The following is a 19,686-nucleotide window of genomic DNA, read 5'->3' as shown; positions in this document are numbered from 1 at the left end:
GTTTGAGCTGTAAATATTTGGTAAGAAATCTGTAATTTGCAGAGATTGGACTGAAAAGCCTGCAAATGTATAAAAAGACTTTATTCACGGCACATGACTAATCTTCACAGGAACGATTCGACTGTGGATTTGAGGAGTGAAGCTCCGTGTGAAGCCTAAACCCAAGGAAAAAACCCGCTAAATGCCCCCGAATATTTGGTACAAAATCGTCTACATGATCTCGAGGCTGCTGTCGCTGTTCTTCGTCACGACTTCCGTCTCGCTGGACCCGGACCCGGTATCGTTGTCGTCGTTCTTGTCATGATCCGCGTGCTGCGCCTTGTCCAGCAGCTGCCAGGCGGGAATGGAGGGCGGCACGGCCTGCGAGAACTGCTTTCGGCTCAGCAAGATGCCCTTCACGGCTTCCACCTCGGACTTGATCGTGAGAATCTCCTCGTGGAGCGCGCTGCGCTGAACGGCGCGGTCGAGATCGTGCTGCAGCTTCGCCACCTCGGCGTTGAGGTCCGTGAAGCCTGAGCGCACGCGGTCCTCCAGCTCCGTCACGGAGTCCCGCACGGACTTTCGCCGCTTGCGCCCGAACAGGAAGGGCTCGATATAGTTCCTGTACAGCCAAATGATGCACCACGCGATGGCGCCGAACACGGCCGCGGACTGCAGCGCCTCTCGGATGCGCACGAACAGCGACGGAGGCGTCAGGGCGTAGCCCGAGCTCATATTCACCACCGTATGGATCTGCTTGGGGTCCAGACTGTACACGCCCGCGCGCTGGCACGCCAGCTCAATCTCATCCTCCCGCAGGCCCTTTGACCGCAGGAAGCCGCGCTTTTGGTCTAGTGCACTCCGCGCCACGTTGGGGTTCTGCAGGAAGGTCACGGCGGTGCTGATCTGCGGGGAATCGGATGGTCAGGGGATTCTTTGTGCCACTGTCTGCGGCTCTCTCACCAGATTCTCCCGCGGCGGCGGCGCGGCTGTGTCCGGCGGATTGCTGTCCATCGCAATGTGGACCTGGACCTCAATTTTGAAGGCTGCTTCTTGTGCAGATCACTCGGAAAGGGTCCTGGAAAATTCGCTTCCCCAGAGAAAGTAAAAGATCGTGCACTGTTTCCGAGTCGTGACTTTTTAATTCCGAAGTCTCGTAAGAAATCACTGCTATTGCGACTGAACGACTTGTTCAATTGTGTCGATTATCACGATTGTCGGAACTTTGTTGCAAACGAGTAGAAAATTGATGGTTAGGAGCTTCCACTGATTTTCTCAGAAGTAAACTCATACATTTTGAGTAAGTATAAGTAAAGAGGAATGCTCAAAATTGCGCTCAAATCACAAGTCCTATAAGCTGATTTCACACTAATTTTCATATTTCAACGATGGACACTTTGTAGAATACTCACATTTGGTGAATTGGCGCTCTGTTATTTTAGCCGAAAATCGTCGAAAAACCCCCGAACGAGATGTTCACAGCGCCTCTTAGCGACTGGTATCCGCGAATCTTCTTTGGGTGACAGCAGCAAAGCGAAAACAACATCATTCTTGTCATGGACGCCGTGAGCGCAGGTTGTTTTGCTGCAGATTTTCCGCGATTTTCCCTCAAGTGACCGTGTTTTTCCCACTGAAATGTGCTCAAGCGAGTGAAGGACAATGCGTGGGACACGAGTGCAGTGCAAATTGAGGTGTGATACCGTGATTTTGGCCACCATCCTCACCTTAAGCGGCCTGTTTACAAAATGCCATGGCAGCCAAGGTGAGTCTCGTAAGCGCTTCATTGGGCCCGGATTTGGGCCATCTGCGTTGCAAAATGCCGGTCTGCGGCCCTTCCCGGCGGCCGGGCCTCCCGAAAGTGCCTCGAGAGGCTATTCGGGGGCACAAATTAGCCATTAGCATGTCTTTTGCGTGAGTCTTTCACCCGCTTTTGGGTTGTATTTATCGATTTGTCGCCGAGACTCTGCGTTGTTTGACTTTTCCGCCTCTTCGCATCCTCTTTTCGCCCTTTAAATCAACCTCTCCGGGGGCGGAGGAGGCGTTTGCCATTCCCGGCGACTGCCTCCTAATCACACTCGCTCATTGAAAGCGATTATTTCACACGCCGAGCTCCCTTTGTCCTGGAGGAGCGGCAACACTTGTCCTCTGTGTCAGAAGAGCGGCTGTTGCAAATATTTGGACTAGCAAACTCGCTGACTGGACGCAATTCCCCGGCCTGGAGTGGGCAATGGCAGAGTTTAGGGCGTGCTGGGAATCCCAAAGATCTCAGGTATTCGATTATGCCGAGAATGGGCAGGAAAGTTCTGCAAAATGCGGCCAAGAAGCATAAATTTTTACTGCTCCAAACGCTTGAGGGATGAGAAAATATTCCTCTGGGCTGAGAATGGCTTTATTTTGTAAATTGAACTTGCAGGCAGAGAAGAAAAGGCCAAGAGAGTAGCTTATCTTTCAAATCTACGTAATGCTTGGCATAGATTTGCTGGTTTAAGTCTGCGTTCGATGATCATAACTTGGTTAACTTCTTGAAGCTTCGACAAAATTTATAGTATTTGCTGTTCTTTCGTGGAATTATAGCAATTGAGATGTTATAAAATTACTTTTGAAGGAGTTTTCACACCAAAGTTCGCATTTTGTTATACGAAATTGAAGTAAATTCCTCAATTTTTAGCGTCGTCTTTCATTGAATACTACTTTGGCTTTGTTCAACCGGATGATATTTGTATTCTATTCTTAATGGATCTTTTTTTCCGTGAGATAGTGCGAGATTGATAACAAATCATCTTCATACAAGCTTCCTGATTGAAGACACTTAATACAAATGCGCTCTTGAATGTTAATGAGACGCAAATGTGAATCTGAACACTACTGGAGATGAGCTTCTGCTATCAAACTAGTTTTTTATGACATTCCAATTAGAAAGAATGCTGTCAATGTCGTTCAGTGGGTTACTAAATACATAAGAATCTGTCTGTGACGAGATTTCTGAACTTTACAGTGTGCTTTTGACATGCTAATTTGTGGCATTTTATTTCTTTGGCTGTTTTTGGAGGAGAAAACAAAAAAAAATCCTTACTTATCAGCGGCATTTGTCGTGAAGGAAGAAAGAAAAAGAATGTCAATGTCCGCTTTTTGCTCGTCAAACAGAATTGCGCGTACAGATTAGATGGGCGGGAGTGTAATAAGAAATTCATGTTTGCGATTTCGCTGATAAGATCAGCGGAAAGAGAGGCGATATCGTGTTGTATTTGGACTTGTGATTTCTCAACAAAAGAGGCCAAAAGAGCGGGAAAAAAGTGCAAATAGTAAGAATTATCATATTGATTTTTTTTCTCGCAATTTCCCTACAAGCTTTCGGTCGCGATTTCCAACTCTGCACAGAACTTATTGTTACACAAAGTAATAAAGCGATTCATTTTATTTTTCCTTATCGCTGAACTCTTCTGCGTTTCGTCACACTTTATCCACACCTTCGACTGATCAATCTCGTCATTTATCTTTTCCCTAACAATCTATTTTACTACAACTTTTTCCCGCAATTTGATTAATGAAGTTCTCTCTTTTACGCTTTTTCTCGTTACCTTTTGATAAGAGAAAAAGCGTGAGTATTTAAAGTGTTTTATCTGTATTTTGTGAATTCAAAATGTAATTCTTTTACAATACGTCCAATAAAAGTGATCATTTAATGCCGCGAAAGCTTAAGGAGTGTCAGAGTGTATTTAATTTAATCCATTCGGGGATTTCTTTCGTTTACTCGACATGCCTTCAAAGGGTTTTCGTCTGAAGCGTTGGTTGAATGGAATTGATGGTCAATGTTGAGAATCTGCTTAAATGGAATCCTACAGAGCAGGAAGGACAATCCGAAGAATGTCCTGACAAATAATCTTGAAGAATTTGTTTGATCATTTTCATGCATGAGTTGTAAATTAAATTCTTCCGCTTGAGAGAAATTGAGAAGAGACCCGAAAACAGGACTAAAAGAAATCTCATTGATGTTCCTGTAAAACATTCTTATTACATTCGGTAAATTGTTGCGCCAAATTTGGTCAGATCGTGCAAAGCGTGAGTTTTTCTCGCTGTGCAAAATCTCACTTTTCAATCTTATTTCTTATTAATTGATTGACAAAGAACAGCAGGGCGGAAAGCGAGGGGAAAAAGGAGTGAAGCTCTGTGCAATTGAACTTTCAACCGTTCTGGTAATATCTCAATGGATAAATCCCAATGGATTTTGCATGCAAAATACCGTGAAATATTGCTTTGAGAGATAATTTAGGAAAGGCAGGAGCGAAATATTGTCTCGACAGAGTTTCCAAATGAGAAAATATCGTGACATTTTCTTTTAATCACTCTTATGGCAGTGATCATTTGTGCAGCAGACGGGAATTAGTGTGAGTAATTGATGAAATGGCGCATGAATCAGCGCGCGATGAATAAAAGTTTGTTGTATATTGATATGAGAAATATAAAATTATTGTTTCACCAGACATTCTCACAAACGAGCCCCACATTCGCGTGATTTTTATTATTAACAGGTTCTCGGCCTTTGCATTATGTCTGTCAGGTATTTTTAGCAATTGAGGCACAAGTCTTTGGGATTTATCTTGTTTTGTCTTTTGTAAATCAGTTTATTTGAATAATGAGATGGTGGAGGAGAGGAAATGAGATCTCTTCGGGTTGTGCTCAAGGTTGTGCTCGTGTGGAAACTTTACTAATTGGGAAGTGGAGTTTTGACTACCTGCCTGGCAAAAGGTGAACCTGCAGAAGGAAGTGACCATCCCTGATGAGTTTCTGCAAAGCGATAGTTTCAATCACTTAATTTCACACTCAGGTTAAAGTGCGAAGCGTTCTCTCAACCATTTGGTCATTAGAGTAATTACCATGGACGATAAGGAGAACAAAACCAATTCACGAAGTGCTCATGGAGGCTATAAAATGTCTACAAACTCATTTTAGCGCGTGGAAAAGCGAGGAAATTCGCAGAAATGAGAAAATCAATGAATTCCATCTACTGTTGAGCTCAAAAGCAACCACATACACACACAATAGGGAATTTAAGCAATGCAGAATGAGGAGTACAGAATAAAAAAAAATAGATGTAGGGAAAAGACATTAAGGAAAATCTCCTCTCTTGTTAATTATCCAACACTATTTTGCCTTGAGACACTATTATCATTCAGTGAGAGAGGGAAAGAAAAATGCCAAGAGCGTAAAGAGAGGCAGAGAAGGAAAAAAGTGCACTGAAAATTTATGTGAAAGTTATTTCTCCTTCAAATGGTGTAATTTCTAAACAGAGTGTCTTGTGTTGTTGGCTGGCGCGCAGGGTAACATATTAAAAGCAGGAATTGCACACCACTTGCAAAGTGGGTAATTTAGAGTGTCGGAAGTTGTATTTATCAATAATTCTTCAAGAAATTTCATTTACACAGAAATTGGCGTTAATTGGAATTTTCATTTAATTTACTCTCGTCGCAATTTCAGCACTCCCACTGAAATACATACAATGTTTAAAGCAACATTGTCTCTCTAGCCGCTGGCTTTTGCATATTAGATGTTATAATAATGCAGAGAAGAAAATTCTCTCGGTCTTTGAGCAGTCAAATGGATAATTTATATAGGTGGAGATTTTTGAGGCGAAATTCTAAAAGTGGAAAAACTTTATAATAGCGTTGAATTTAGCGGAATTATTTCCTGTGTTGTGCATTTTCGAGTGAAAATAAGTTCGTGTGCCACACTTTGAATCTCTTATGAGGAGTTTCTGGTATTGTTTGCAGCACGATTTGAGATTATTTCAGCTTGATATGGTTGGCTTTGCCTTCGGAGAACAACACATACACATTGGATAGAATACACAAAGAATTTATATTGGCATTTTTTCACATCTCTGCTTGAGAGTCTGAAAAGTTTTCTGCCTGCGCTGTTTGGCTAAAAGGTGATTCCTTTGCGGTTTTGGAATATATTGAATCGCGATATTGCAAACTTGCCTCGCGAAGCCGTTTCAGCAAAACAAGAGACATCCTATGGCGTGGAGTCGATTGTGTGAATAATTTCACTGAATTGCAAACAAGTTGAGAGATGATTTTCGATGAGACTCCAGAGATAATTGAATGATCGACCGGACATTGTTTCCGCGAATGCACGCTCTGTGTTGAGTTTGGTGTGACTTTATTGGAAATTGCAGAGATTTGAAGTTTGATTTGAATGAATAATGACGATTTTTCATAACAAAAATCATAGTTAGGGGTTTTAGAAGGTAAAATAGTGTCTTATTAAATGTTAAGGATAATATTTCTATGAATTACACGACGAAATTCGTAAAGTTGCATAGGCTTTCGATTGACAACAGCATCAAGTCCTGGACAGTCGGTAGTGTTGTCATGTGGCGAACTTGAAAATGCCAAATCTCTTCAATCTCTCTCACATTGAGCATGATCTTTCTATACTTTTATACCCCCTATTTGAATACATACTCATTTCACACCATAAGTTGCAGTGCTGCAATTCACTGAGAGACATAATGACGATAATAACAGCAAATTAAAGTCAGTTCGCGCAAATCCCAATGCCCGAGCGTGACTCTCTTCCAACCACACAATCTCTTTCCTACCCATTCTCCTCTGTTGCTCATATAGATGGGCTACAAAGCGTGTGTCCAGCTTGACTCGGCATCTCGTCTGTGCAAGAACTAATCACTCCCTTTCCAACACTTTCCAAACGGGTGGTGAATTGCACGAGATCAGCAGCGGATTAAGTGGCGGTCGCAATTGTCTCCCGCATGCTGCAATTTGCATGTGTGTCGCCATGTGTGCAGAATTGATGAAATGTAGAATTGGCGAATGTTTGTGTGGCAGATTTGGTATACAGGAAGTGGGAAAGGAAGAAAAAAGTGATGGTGAAAATGAAGATAAACAAAGCGAGAAATATTAATATGGCGTGACATACATTTCTTCGTGTTAATTTCATGTCTCTGGCCGACAAAAAGCTGTGGTGAATCGTCAATTAATCAATCAATCAAAAGAGACGCACATACAAGACAAAAAAACTGTCTGATGAGAAGCAAAAACATTCGGTCATTAAATTGTATTCATCGGCAAGTTGATGGCGAAGGAGTGATTATGAGAGTGACGTTTTACGCACATTCACAAGAGGCATTCTGATTCCTTTTCCTGACTTTAAATGTATAAATTGTAGTCGAGGGAAGTTTAGTTGACATGGCGCGCGAGGTCAATGGAATTTTCTAATATAGCTTCGCTAAAGTTGAAGATTTATCCCTTGGAAGTTTTATTCTCGGTCGCTTGTTTACTATTTTAACCACTATAAATGGATAGGAAAGACATTTGGAGAGTGAAATAGTGGTTGGTAGAGTGAGGAGAATGCGAGTGTGGAGAGAAGAAAGGAGTGAGAGAAGCCGAGAAAGAGGGAATTCTTGTGATTGTTTTACGAGGATCGTGAGTGAAGAGTTTGTAATCCAACAGAAATCTCACTCTTGGGGTGGTGTTTTTGGATGTTAAATGACGAATGGCCCTCCTCTTTTCGCTCCTCGAAATCGCTCTGTTGTTTTTTTGTCGCTGCCAGAGTCTCGAAAAGTTGAGGGATTTGTCTCATCCGCGAGGTCAGGCCAAGAACAATATATACAGAGCATTACGAGATGAAGGCAACTCGGGCGGGCAGTTGGAGGAAACGGAGAAGGTTCAATGAGTAGCGATGATGACTTAATGAGCTTTCTTCCCACTTGATGTTGGTGATTTAGGGTTAGTGAATATATTTGTAATTGTGGCGCCGGAGCGGAAAAAATGCCGCATAGATGAGCATTGGAGATTGGTGTGGCGGCAATTTCATCAATCAGTATCACGACGAGAGAAGTGGAGTGGTGGAAAACAAGTGAGACAGCATAAGTGGGTAAAAATGTAAACGAGAGAGAGAAGTTGGTCATTTCTGAATGTATAGAATATTTATGTTAATTTCTATGATTTCATTGGAAAACGCTATGTGAGTTGTGTGGATCGTTTGGCGAGTGAGAGAAGAAGGGTGAGATTGTGTAGATGAGAGATGGAGAAGATCGCGTAAAACTGTCGCAAAAGACATATTGAGAGATTCAATTTGCCAGATTGCGTTTTATGATGATAGTATTAAAGTTGCCTCCTTCAATGTTCGGGATGTGTTTGTATGAAATCACATTTAATTTCCTTATTTGCATTTTGATTTATTTTTATTACCGCCTGCCGATCGTGATATTTTTTTTACTCTCTCGTCTCTTCTCTGCATCTTTTCTTGGCTGTTGTATCTCAACAATATTTACTTTTAGAGGTATTCATAATGTTGACAACTTGGCACTCTGTACAGACAGCGAGGGACAGATTTGTGTTTAACACTCACAGTGCAAACGCGCGAGGGAAGTTTATGAGTTGGAAGAGGGAGTAATAAAGATACGCAGAATACTAAGTTGTCCAAGTTTGGTCCTAATTGCTTGAAATCTTAACTTGTTGCCTTTCCCAACAAGTTTCCATTCTAGCATCAATATTTCTCGCCAGATATTTCTTACGGTGAATATGAAATTATCGATGAATTGAAGCCAAAGCTCATGTCTTTCCTAGAATCGAAATAGACACTAATACCTCAGGTTTTCTTTAACAAATATCGAATATCTGTTATCAAACAAATTGCATTTGTGACTACTGTGTAAAAAGAAATCCATCTGTCGCAAGTGAAACACACTTATCTCTTCGCTACTGCGTCACCTCGAAAGCCGAAGTGTGTTAAGTTTGAAGGGTTTGACAAAATGAGGAGGAGAATCAATCAATTTGCCATAAGTTTCCGGGAAATGTGCGCTGGATTGTGAATTGATTTGTGTGTTTGTGGATATTTCGGGGAAGGAGAGATTAGAAGTCAACCCCTAAATAGTGAGTTTCTTTTTTTCGAGGGACGCATTGTGAGTGCGTGGCTTTTGTTGGCATTCTCCTTCTGCTGATTCTACTCGCACGCTTCTTTAATACCTTTCCTGGCTCTGAACTCTGTTGACTATAAATCCATTTGCCGCATAAATGTCGTCCTATCGGAATATTGAGAGGATTGAGAGAGAGATATTCTCAACAGGGTGCTCGAAAAGAGAGGGGGAAAATGCTGTATTTTTAATGAAATGAAGATGGTTTGTAACTCGATTGCTGTGATATAATTGAGGTAATTTCTCTATTATGGTTGGCAAGATAAATGGTCTTTAGCGTTGATAGTTTTAAGAGGAAAAGCATTCATGATAAGTTTCTTGGAAGCAGTGTGAATAATAATGATTCTCGTGCCAATTTTAATTGAATGTTATTGTATATCTCACAAGTTTTAGCACTTAAATGAATTGCTAAATCACCGTGGAATAAATATGTATACATTTTCTTTATCATAGTCATACCATAAAATTCACTGTTTTACTGATTCTTCAACATAACATTCATGGCGATATATTGGTTATTTTTCTTGGTTTATTCATGCAAAAGGAGCTTGGATTTGTGTGTATATAGAAAATCAATCGTCAGTGAGGAATATACCTTGTAAAATGCGATGGATGGCAAAAGAAGTGCACAATATTTGCTCAACACCGAGTGAATCGAATTCATTTTCCCTCTCCACTGTACGCGTCTCTTGTTTACTGGCTGCTCTTTGTATCAACGGAGGAAAATGTGTGTATGGCGTTTGGGTGTAGACAAATAGGGTTCGGGGGAGGGCTTTGGAATGCAATGTTTGCCACTCTGGCGCTGCAAAAGTAATCAATTTTGCAATTGATGCATTGCACACTGCACATGGATGGATTCAGAAGTAAATTTATTGTTATTTTGTGTATATGCTATGAAATACAATCAACGCTATTTTCACTCAATTTTCCAGGATGAAGGAGGGAAAAAAGGATTCTCAATGAAGTTTTGTACATATTAGATGGGTAGTTCATGTTTAAATGCATACCTTTCAAATCGGGGTTCTCTTTTGCCATACAATGTTGAAGTAACACAGAGTGAATGGGGAATGAGTGTGACATTTCATCTGCACAAAAGAAGTCCGATGATTTCCCTGGCGAAACTGTGGCAATAATGAAATGGGAGTTTGTTTACGGCCATAAGGTCTCAGATGGTTCGTGCGTGCGTGTGTGTGTGTGCAAATAATAGCCGAAAATAGAGAGATTGAATAGAAGGAAGCTTGAGAGATGATATGCGAAGGAGAGAGGACAAAAAAAGGTAGAAGCAGCTGCCTGTGCTGAATCGTTTTGATCAAATTACTATAATATTTGCACACCTCAAGTGGGATGGAGTGAGATGGAGGATGGCTTGGAATATAGTACGAACTCCTTTTTTGTGCTGGCTTCCGCACAAAATGTGTTCAGATATATTTGAGAAATTCGTTTCTGTGCGATGCAGAGGAAGATTTTGGCACTCTTTTTGTCCATTCACTTCAATAATTGGTAGTTCTGGGCGAGAGTTTATTCATCACACACAAAATGTGAAACACCGAAAACCATCCTGCCTCCCATTATAATGATAGTAATCTTCATGCGAAGGCCGGGGGGAAATTAACAGCTCTAGAGAGGAGTAAATTTAATGCCTTGTGTGAGAGATTAAATTTAATAATTTATGAGTGTAACAACATTTAAGGGGGAATTCTCTGGATCACACTTCTTCCCAACTCTCCAGAGGGCTTCTTTGGTCACGAGGATCAATGGAATTAAATTGATCAATTGAAAAATTAAATCACACCACAAAAGATGCAAGAAAGTACCATATTTTCTACAACTCAACTGTGAATGAAAAGGGTCATTTTCACTGGGGAGCATCGGATGGGATCGTAAAAGCAAATTAGTCACTAGCGCTGGGTTGTGATGGAGGAGAATTTGGGAGGGTGAGCAATTGAATTTAATATGAATGGCGATATATTCAATATATTTGAGAGCCTTTGTGATATAAATCAATTTAATTATAGGCTGAAATGATGAGGGAGACGAGTATAATTTGCTGTAATGGGTGAGAAATGATTGAAATTTATGGTAAAATTTCACAGCTTAAGAACTTTTTCTTTCCCTCCAATTTCTGCCAGACACATTTTATGTAATAATAGTGAGAGAGTGCATTTTGTGTGAAAATGGGTGAAGATTTACAGAGGAAGATAAATGTGACGTGAGCGTCAATTTGTCTCGTGACTAATTTCTCATCATTTCAGCTCCACTTTCTCGTATTTCAAATGAATTTGTCACCTGCACTAGTGAGATATGCTTCCGCGTCATGGCGGTGGATTAACTGTGAGGGGGGAAACCGCGGAATATCTACACAAATGCCATGTATTTCAAGAGGAAAATTACACTATGTATGCCATTAAGGGGGAGCGAGAGCTTATTTCGAGCGTGCCACGTCGGATAAGCGAGGGGGAGTGTGGATTAAGGTTCAAAAGAGGAGATTCTCTTGACGAGTGAAGGAAAAAAGTGTGTGAGACTCTTTATGTTGTGCAATTTGTCCCTATAAATATCTCTTCACAGACGTACAAATTGTTTATGAGATATATCGAAACAATTTGTTAGAGATGTTGATACTAATCTGCCTCTCGGGATCTCGCCAATGTGCTTTAATTGGGCCTGAAGACAGCGATGAGACCGTGACTGTAAATCTGCTGAGTTCGATTAATGTGAGAGATTTGGTAATTCTAATATTGGCGGCAAATTGCGCTGGACATGCTCAATGCTAAAAGAGAGAATCATGAGAGATTATTGCAATAGATTTGAAGGGAAGTTTCAAATGACAGTGTCAAAGGTTGAAAAGGCAAATTCTCTGTGATATTGCAATGTATAAAATTGTGAAATTCTATCACGATTTACAGTGATGTGATGCAAATAGTCATGCTCGCAGTCTGAGTGTGAAATTTAGATCATTTGCGTGAAGAGGAGAAAAAGTCCCCTTGAAGGCATTGTTGGAAAAACTGTCTTGGCTATTGGCAAAATAGCCATTATTGTTGTGAATGAAATCAGAGAATCGTGATTTATTGCAATATTTCATGATTGAACTTTATATATATATATTCTACAATTTATTATAATTTGATTTTCTTCCACGCGGGTGCTTATTATTTGTTAGAATATATAAAAAGAGAGAGAGAGAGAGACCTTCACTGCTCAGTTAAAAGAGAAAACTTGTCTGCCGTTAACAATCACGATGAAATCAATAACACTGCTGGATATATCACATTTTGACATCGCATAAGTTATGGAACGATGTATGGATTTGGCTGCGAGGAGAATATTATCCCAATACGGATGGTGTAAGTTTCTCTTCTGTGTGCGCATTAAGAACCCATTTGAGAGTCCCTTTCTTGGTTTGGAGGAGAGCGAGTGAGAGTTTGTATGTTGCAGAAAAGGGACAAGATGCATGACTATTGTGTGCATCAAAGAAATATGGAGTGTATAAAATTTATAATACATTGAATACTGTTGCATCTGTTGTTGTCATCTCTCAGTCTCTTTGACATGCAGCGGCGTCGAAATCATATTCTTTCTCGTTTGGAAAAGACGTAAACACAGTGGATATTCTGGGTTCTATAGTGTTGTGAAATGATACCTCTTCTCTTTTGCCTGTGTGAAGAAAGGAGTTTTATGATTTGGTGAGAAGCCATAAAACGGATTTTGTTAGGAGTACAAGAAGTGTGAGAGACGCCGCGAGATATTCAATGGACGCAAGAAATATGATTCTCTTGATGGCAATTGTTTGATTCCTCGCTTTTCCGACTCTACAAATGTGCCTCAACTCTTTTTCCATCCAATGGCCAAATCCGTTTTATTCCGCCTTAAGAGGAATTTATTGTCGTGAAATATGATGTTGACTACATTTGGTGTGTTCGGTGACAATGATGGAAAGAATTACTGTTAAAAGTATCACCTTATATATCACATTTCTCGTAATTTACGTGGATTATTGTCACTGGGAGATGCTGAAGAAGTGTTGCAACAAAAGAGTGTGTGTTCCTGCGTGATAAAATACGCACATTTCAATGCTCTGTGCGGCACGACAATATGTGTATATATGGTTGGTAATGTTCCTAAAAGCGTCTCTTATGAGCTGACTTTTTCAGCAACAAAGCCATTGAATTTTCCAACACTGCTGAAGAAGCCACATTTTATACTTTTTCACCATAATTTACCACACAGCAAACAAACTCCCTTGATATTTCCCGCCTTGTTGATGTCTTTTTATTCCTTTCCAAATGACTTTTTCTTTCTGCCTCGCGACTGTTGATTCCCCTCTCGTGCATTCAACCCCCTTTTTAAAATAGTTGACTTGTTGATAGATCGATTTGTCAGACAATCTATCAGAATGTTGGGTGTCAGACTGTGTTTTCTCAGACAAGAATATCTCCAGGCGAAGTCGAGGGAAAGTGAGAAGTTAGGCATACCCGTTTCCTTGGCATTGTGCATTAATTGATTATTGGCTCGATGATGATGAACTCAACCCGCCACCCTTCGCATGTTGAGATTAAGAGCGGGGATTAAGATATCTCAATCTTGCACTGTAGTTCATACTCATGTTATCCATATGATGGTGTCTATAAGCTCCTCACTCGAGTGATTTCGGATGAATGATGGCACTTCCAGTGAAGGGATTTCAATTATATTGTAGAGAAACTATAATTAAGCATGGAGGATCTATATTTGGGACAAACTTCAGGACATTTTCCAAGAAAATCAAAGTAATTACACAAGAAGTGTAACTGAATCTGACAATGTAAGATTTATCCAGTATATTTTCATTGTGTGGAAAAAGTGCGAATTTAGCAAGAGTGCGATGCAAAGGGAAACCTGCAGCAAAGTGTTTTAGTCATTGAGAGAGAGAAAAAGCACTTATTTTTGCTCCACTCTGCGTCTCATCTTCTCCCCTGCTGTTGGTGTCCTTTCAACAATCATCATCGTCTTGGGCGCTCATATTCTTCCCCCTTGCGACAAGATAAACACAGAATGTTGGAGCCATAAAAATGTGTGGTGCGAATGTCACTTCGAGGCGGGGAGAGATATCAACTCACCACCTTCCAAATACTTCTTCCCGTCACTTCCTATATATACAATTCTGGAATGGAGAGTTGAGACAACGGCTAGGAAATAATAAAGTGGAGCTATTTCGTGGCTTTTTCACACTTCCAAGAGTGTGAGGATGATGACGGTGGTATAAAGCTGATGACTTTAAGTTTGACTTGGCAGAGAAATCGTATGGCTGTGGGAAATCGCATGAAAAGTGGAAGAGAACGAAGATAAGACAGGCGCCAAATGATCACAAAAATTACCAGGAAGTTCAGGGATGAAGAAATTAAGAGCGAAAGAGAGAGAGAGCAATGCAAAGCAGCCCAGACGAAGAAAAAGATGCGAAGGTGCTAAAAGTGCCTCCTCGAGTTCAATTAATTAAAAGAAACGAACGGCATCTCAGGCGATGGAGATGAAAACATTGCGATAAGGACATCTTGGCTACTATTTGTATTCCTTCGCCGGATGGCGGAGAATCTCTGTGGGGTGTGATGAATTAAAATAAACGACTTGAGGTGGCTAAAACGTGCCTCAGCAGTGTCAAATGGGGATTCATGGAGGACACGGCCCATTAATTAATACTTTATGGATGAATTCAGTGGAGGACGACGAATATGAGATTGTCGTCTTGGGCGCTTTCTTCTCCACACCGTCTATGTCACACAAGTCATCCGTGACTCCCTCTTGGCTGGTGGTGATGAAAAAGATGCGAAAACAAGGGGTTTCTCACAGTGGTGATGATATATGACAGGGAGTTTTGCCTAAAAATAGACCCTTTTTGCCTTTTGACATTGAAGAAATTCTATTAATGCGGACAATGATCCTGGAATAGGCGCTGCAAAATGTTGTATTTGCTATATGATAAACCCCTCTGGTGGTGAAGTGATTTCGTCAGTGTGACCTTTTCCGTGCAAAAGAGCATCTCATTTAATTAGGAAGGCATCTCGATGGAGGTAAAAATGTCTCCTAATTGAACAACACTCTGGGGAAGCATAAGATAGGCGCTCTGATACACAGTCAACCTTCAACAGGCTCTCAAGACATTGCCACAGAGTTTCTGATAAGAGCTGTTCAAGGGGTGGAAAGGATAGTGCGAGAGTTGAGAGAGCGGAGGGAGGAATTGACAATGTCTTTATCAGTGAAACACTTTGTGTGTTACTTTGGTATAGTTTGCTTTATTATTTCAACCACATCAATAATAATATTCTCCAGCATGGAATGGAAAGTTGTGGAAGGAGTGATGTGAGATAGGGAGAATTTATGTGTCAGCTGAAGAGGGAAGAAATTGTATCAAATATATCGATTGAATTAAATGGCATGAGAGTATCTCAAAATATTTGTCCCATGGTGAATAATACATTTGGGGAGAGAGAGAGAGGGAGAAAAGAAATAAAACAAAGAGATTTCTTTGGATTCTGCACACAAGAAAACCACGAGATAAAAGCTTTAAGTAATGGTCAGAATAAATGGATGGGAAAATGGGGAGAAAAATAGTCTTCAGACCCAGTGAATTCCCTCGAGTGCTGCAAAGGAATTTCCCTGTAGCGAATGGGGATGATATCTCTGTATTTCAGACACCATTAACAACAGATCTCCGCGTTTTAATATTCTATCTCGCGATGGCGCAAAAAGCATTCACAATTTGGGTGAACATCTGAGTGAAATTATTGCGAAATAATGTTATGGGCAAAAAGGTGAGGCAAAAATCAATTGTGAGGGGCGCAAAAAGTCATTTTCTCCCCTCGTGCATTGTGGCCTAGATAGCAGGGATTAAATCTTCAGGATGATTTATTCATCACTTTTAGATTGACGGTAACTCTCCCTTGATTTATTTGTGTGGGTGTGAGGCAACTACACCTCTTCCTCATGGGGCTTTCCGCGAGGAGTTTTCCTCTGCGGCGTAGTGGGAAAATTTCAAGGGAGTGGCTCTCATGCATTTTTCTCCCCCGGAGGATTTTGTGTGTGAAATATTTATGTGATTTTTGCTCGGCATGGTGAAAATTTTACCCTAAAATATTGTCAGCAATAATTTTCATAAATTGAAACTCAAATCTCAAATGTCACTTAATTAATTCTTAAAGCTGTCTTTTTTGGCTTTAACTTTTCTGTGATGGTGGACAAAAGAGAGGAAAATTATGGTGGAAAGCTCGGGAAATGGCAATACAAAGTAGAATATGTTATAACTTCTTTTTTACGATGAATCCTCAGAGATATTCCCCATTTCGTAAATCTTTGTCAAAGGAGAGACGAAGAGAGAAAAAGGTGGATGGAAAAGCATTAAATCTCTTTCATAGCTTTCATATATACTATTTGGTTTTCGCTGCTGAGGAAATGTTGTTCTTCTGGCTGGGAAAGTAGGGAAATAGTGAGGAATCTTCTATTTTCTGTCTATTTTTTCTGCACTTGAATGCATAGAATTTTCATCAGTTATGCAAATGTTGCTGTAATGGAATTGTATGAATTATGCGAATTTGCTGGTTAACATGCAAACTATGCTTTTTACTTTGATGGTTTAATTATTTTCTAATTCGTCGCATTTCACATGAAATGGTGTTGGCTAGAGTGGGAAAAAAAGTTGCCGAGCGCTGAGCTTTGGCCTGAGCTTTTGCGAATTGTACACACACTCTGTGGAAAAGTCGAGAGAGAGAGCATGTCACTTGGTTGTTAGTGGAAATGAAAATTGTGTCATATTACCTTCTATGACTTTAATCCGATGTGTGTGCTCTCAGATGCCATTCATCATGGCATAGAATGGGAAGACAAGGTGGGGGAAAAAGAAGTGAGCTGAGTTTACACTGGCAAATTCATTCCAAAACAAAGTTTGTGTTTAAACTTTTCCTCCGTTCTCGTGCTGAATGGGAAAATCGTTGTCCACGTGTTGGGAGAGTGTGGGCGGGTGAGACGAGGCTATCTTCCGACCTATCTTCTGTGGGTTATATATTTATTAAATTGTTATACAGCAAGAGTCGTTAAGTAATATAGTATGTGGGTGTGATATGGTCGCAAGTTTCTTCTGTCTCTTCGCTGGAATAGAGGTCTTCTGGAAAGCGGGTGTGTCCATATACATAATAGTCTTTTCTTTTCAACCGTTCTGCGGACTATCAGCTCACTCACTGCTCTCCTACCTTTTCTGCTGTGTATCAGCGTGTGTGTTATTACAATAAATTAACGACTCTCTAAAATTGCTAATGTTCCAGAACAGTGAATTCCATGACAGTTTAATAACTTCTTCTGCGCGTTGTACAACATTGTCGAAAGGAGGCATAAAATAAAATTTAACGATGATGAGAGAAAAATTATTCATAACAGGAAAAAAAACGATATTTGCGTATCAATAAATGGGTGTTCTTTTTCGGTCTGAAAATATTCCTCTTTTATTACCTTTTATGGTGACACATTTAAATGCTTAGCATTTGAGTATTAATGGCATTTAGCTGCGATATTACGTGTAGAATTAATTGGTTGATTTATTCATCGCAAAACCGCATTTGAATTTCACCATTTTCCGCTCAATCTCCTTCTGGTCTGAATCACTTGAGGGTAATTCCGAAATGTGGAGAGGAAATAAATGGTCGCTGGCGGGGGGAAAAATAGTTAAACACGACACACCAAAACTCACAATGGGTGGAAGGTTGATTTATGCCTCTAATTAAATTGCAGGGCGCGATTTGCACTATTCACGATACACTTCATTGTCTAGTGTGCCGTCTGGGTTGGATTTTCCATCTGGGACGCGGTCGGGATTTCTCTCGCTGTGTCTCTGGGAAAAATGTAAGCCAGACTAATGTGCTGAGCAAGGGAATGTGTTAGAGAAATTCCTCGGCAGATGATTCGCAATAATTAATGCGACGTGCGTTCTTCTATCATGGAAATGTCTCGGGAAAATATCATCCGTGTGGGTTTAGCTGAAAATACAACGCAAATAGAGAGATATACAGAATTCTGATGAGGGTCAAAATTCTGGGAATTTCGGATTTTGGGATGTGGAAAACTTTTTTTTATTTACTCAGCTTGCCTAATTTAAAGGGCATCTCTTGAAGAAATAGTAAATTTTTGATGCAAAAGTGGTTTTTTAATTAAAAGTATGGCAATATCAATGAATATACAGAACATGTTGAAAGTTTGAACGTGGTTTAATTTTCACTTCGACGCAAAAAGGAAGTCTCTCAAGTCTGAAAAGTTTTCCCAACGAAAATTCACACATGAAGAGAGCGAAAGTGTAGAAAGCTTTTTTTTTTCTTTAAATTCCCTTGGATATTGGGAAATTGCACTTGAATTATAAAGGAAGAGTTTCAGTGAACGACTAAAAAGCGTATCTCTCCTCTGACTGGAGTTTAATATTTTAATACGGGGTAAGAATTTCCTAAATTGCTTATGTGTTGGCGGTTTGTGTTCATTAGGCGAAAGTTGTGGCGCAAATGAGAGAAAATTGTGTCTTCATCGTAGTAAAAAGGCTGTTATAGTCTTGAGAAATTTTTCATTTGGCCATTTTGGGGTGAAAATTGCTTCAGAAAGTGGACGAAATTTCCTTCCAAGTGGATAAATGTGCAAAGAGTGTGAAATTGTAATGTGTGAGAGGCAAAGAAATTGAGATGAGCCAATTTGGACCAATTTAAATAGCTGAAGATCCCTATTTTCGGTCGAGGTGTAATGTGATAAGAATTGATTAGATTTCTTGAAAATTTCATTGGGAAAGTGGCATTTAAGCGTGATAATCTCGTGTAAATTTGATGATGAAATTCCGGGGAAAATTAAATGTCAACAGAGTGTTTGAAATTAATCCTGGCAGAAAATTCTTGGCATATTGTTGGAAATACAAGTGATAAAACTATATAAATAAAGTTCCTATAAAGCATGTCCTTATACATATATAGTGAATTTTTATGGTGATGATATATCGAATATGGCACAAACTCTGCGGCAAATTCAATTAACTCACAGCAGAGTTGGAAGTTTGTACGATCATTTCATCTGAAATGCTTTGTTAGAACGAGGTACAGAACATAATAAAAGTTTGACATAGCAAAGGGGGGAATATATATTGTAAATTTCCATTAGAGCAATTAAACTTTTCGTGAATTATTTCCTCAATTGTCTGAGAACTTGTTTACATTGAATTCTGTGCGGAGGTTTTACAAGATCTCTCACCCACTCTTGTTCTCTCTCGTTTGTTGTTCTACTGCAATAGAAATTGAATTGTGGTGTAATCCCAAAGGAAATTTGTTGATGCTGTGAAAATGATGATGCACAATAAATGTGTTTAGTGTCTATAATCTATCCTTAGGGGATTTCCTTTTGCCTCGGGGAGGAGAACAAAGGCGAACTGAAGAACCATTTGTCTGTCCTTGTGCTCGAGATGGGAAAATCGGAAGTGCAACAACACTTGACGATGGTTCATTGACTGTGGAAAGTCAGTTTTAGAGTGCCGGGTTGAGAGATATGTTCATTGAAATTGGATATGGGAGATGGTGTTGAATTTATTCTTCAAAATCATGATCGCGCGGTTGGAATAATAAACGACAATTTGAATGTGAAAAGATGATGTATTTTTCCACTGCGGCGTGGAAAATCAATGAACTTCGGCATCTTGTGTCTTTCGGCCACGAATTTCCTGCCGTCTTCACTTAAAACACTTCACGTCTGTCGAAATGAGAGTTCTGTCGCGTCTTCCTGTCACCTTAAAT

At 40.1% G+C, this 19,686-nt stretch overlaps 2 protein-coding genes across 2 annotated transcripts in view; one reads left to right on the top strand and one right to left on the bottom strand.

The window, feature by feature from the left end:
- Nucleotides 1-67: 67 nt before the first annotated feature.
- On the bottom strand, nt 68-1,126 carry LOC132260784 (peroxisomal membrane protein PEX14). Its single transcript, XM_059759126.1, has 2 exons — nt 943-1,126; nt 68-885 (listed from the first exon to the last, which is right to left on the bottom strand). The coding sequence occupies exons 1-2, from the start codon at nt 991-993 to the stop codon at nt 211-213; spliced, it is 726 nt and encodes a 241-aa protein (XP_059615109.1). The 5' UTR covers nt 994-1,126; the 3' UTR covers nt 68-210.
- A 419-nt stretch (nt 1,127-1,545) lies between these two features.
- The window catches only part of LOC132260061 (neogenin), a 28,079-nt gene continuing 9,938 nt past the window's right edge, over nt 1,546-19,686 (top strand). Inside the window, exon 1 of the mRNA XM_059757970.1 lies at nt 1,546-1,741. Within this exon, the coding sequence (XP_059613953.1) occupies nt 1,639-1,741 (103 nt within the window). The 5' untranslated portion in view covers nt 1,546-1,638. The remainder of the gene's footprint in view (nt 1,742-19,686) is intronic.

This window comes from Phlebotomus argentipes, unplaced genomic scaffold (assembly GCF_947086385.1).
Source record: "Phlebotomus argentipes unplaced genomic scaffold, Phlebotomus argentipes genome assembly scaffold_18, whole genome shotgun sequence".
In the NCBI taxonomy this organism is placed as follows: domain Eukaryota; kingdom Metazoa; phylum Arthropoda; class Insecta; order Diptera; family Psychodidae; genus Phlebotomus; species Phlebotomus argentipes.
This window is presented reverse-complemented; position numbering and strand designations above follow the sequence as displayed.

Excerpts from the sequence above, each read along its gene's own strand:
- LOC132260784 (XM_059759126.1), bottom strand. The coding sequence starts at position 993 with ATGGACAGCAATCCGCCGGACACAGCCGCGCCGCCGCCGCGGGAGAAT. Across the intron at positions 886-942 it reads CGCCGCCGCGGGAGAATCTG|ATCAGCACCGCCGTGACCTT; the intron begins GTGAGAGAGCCG and ends GATTCCCCGCAG.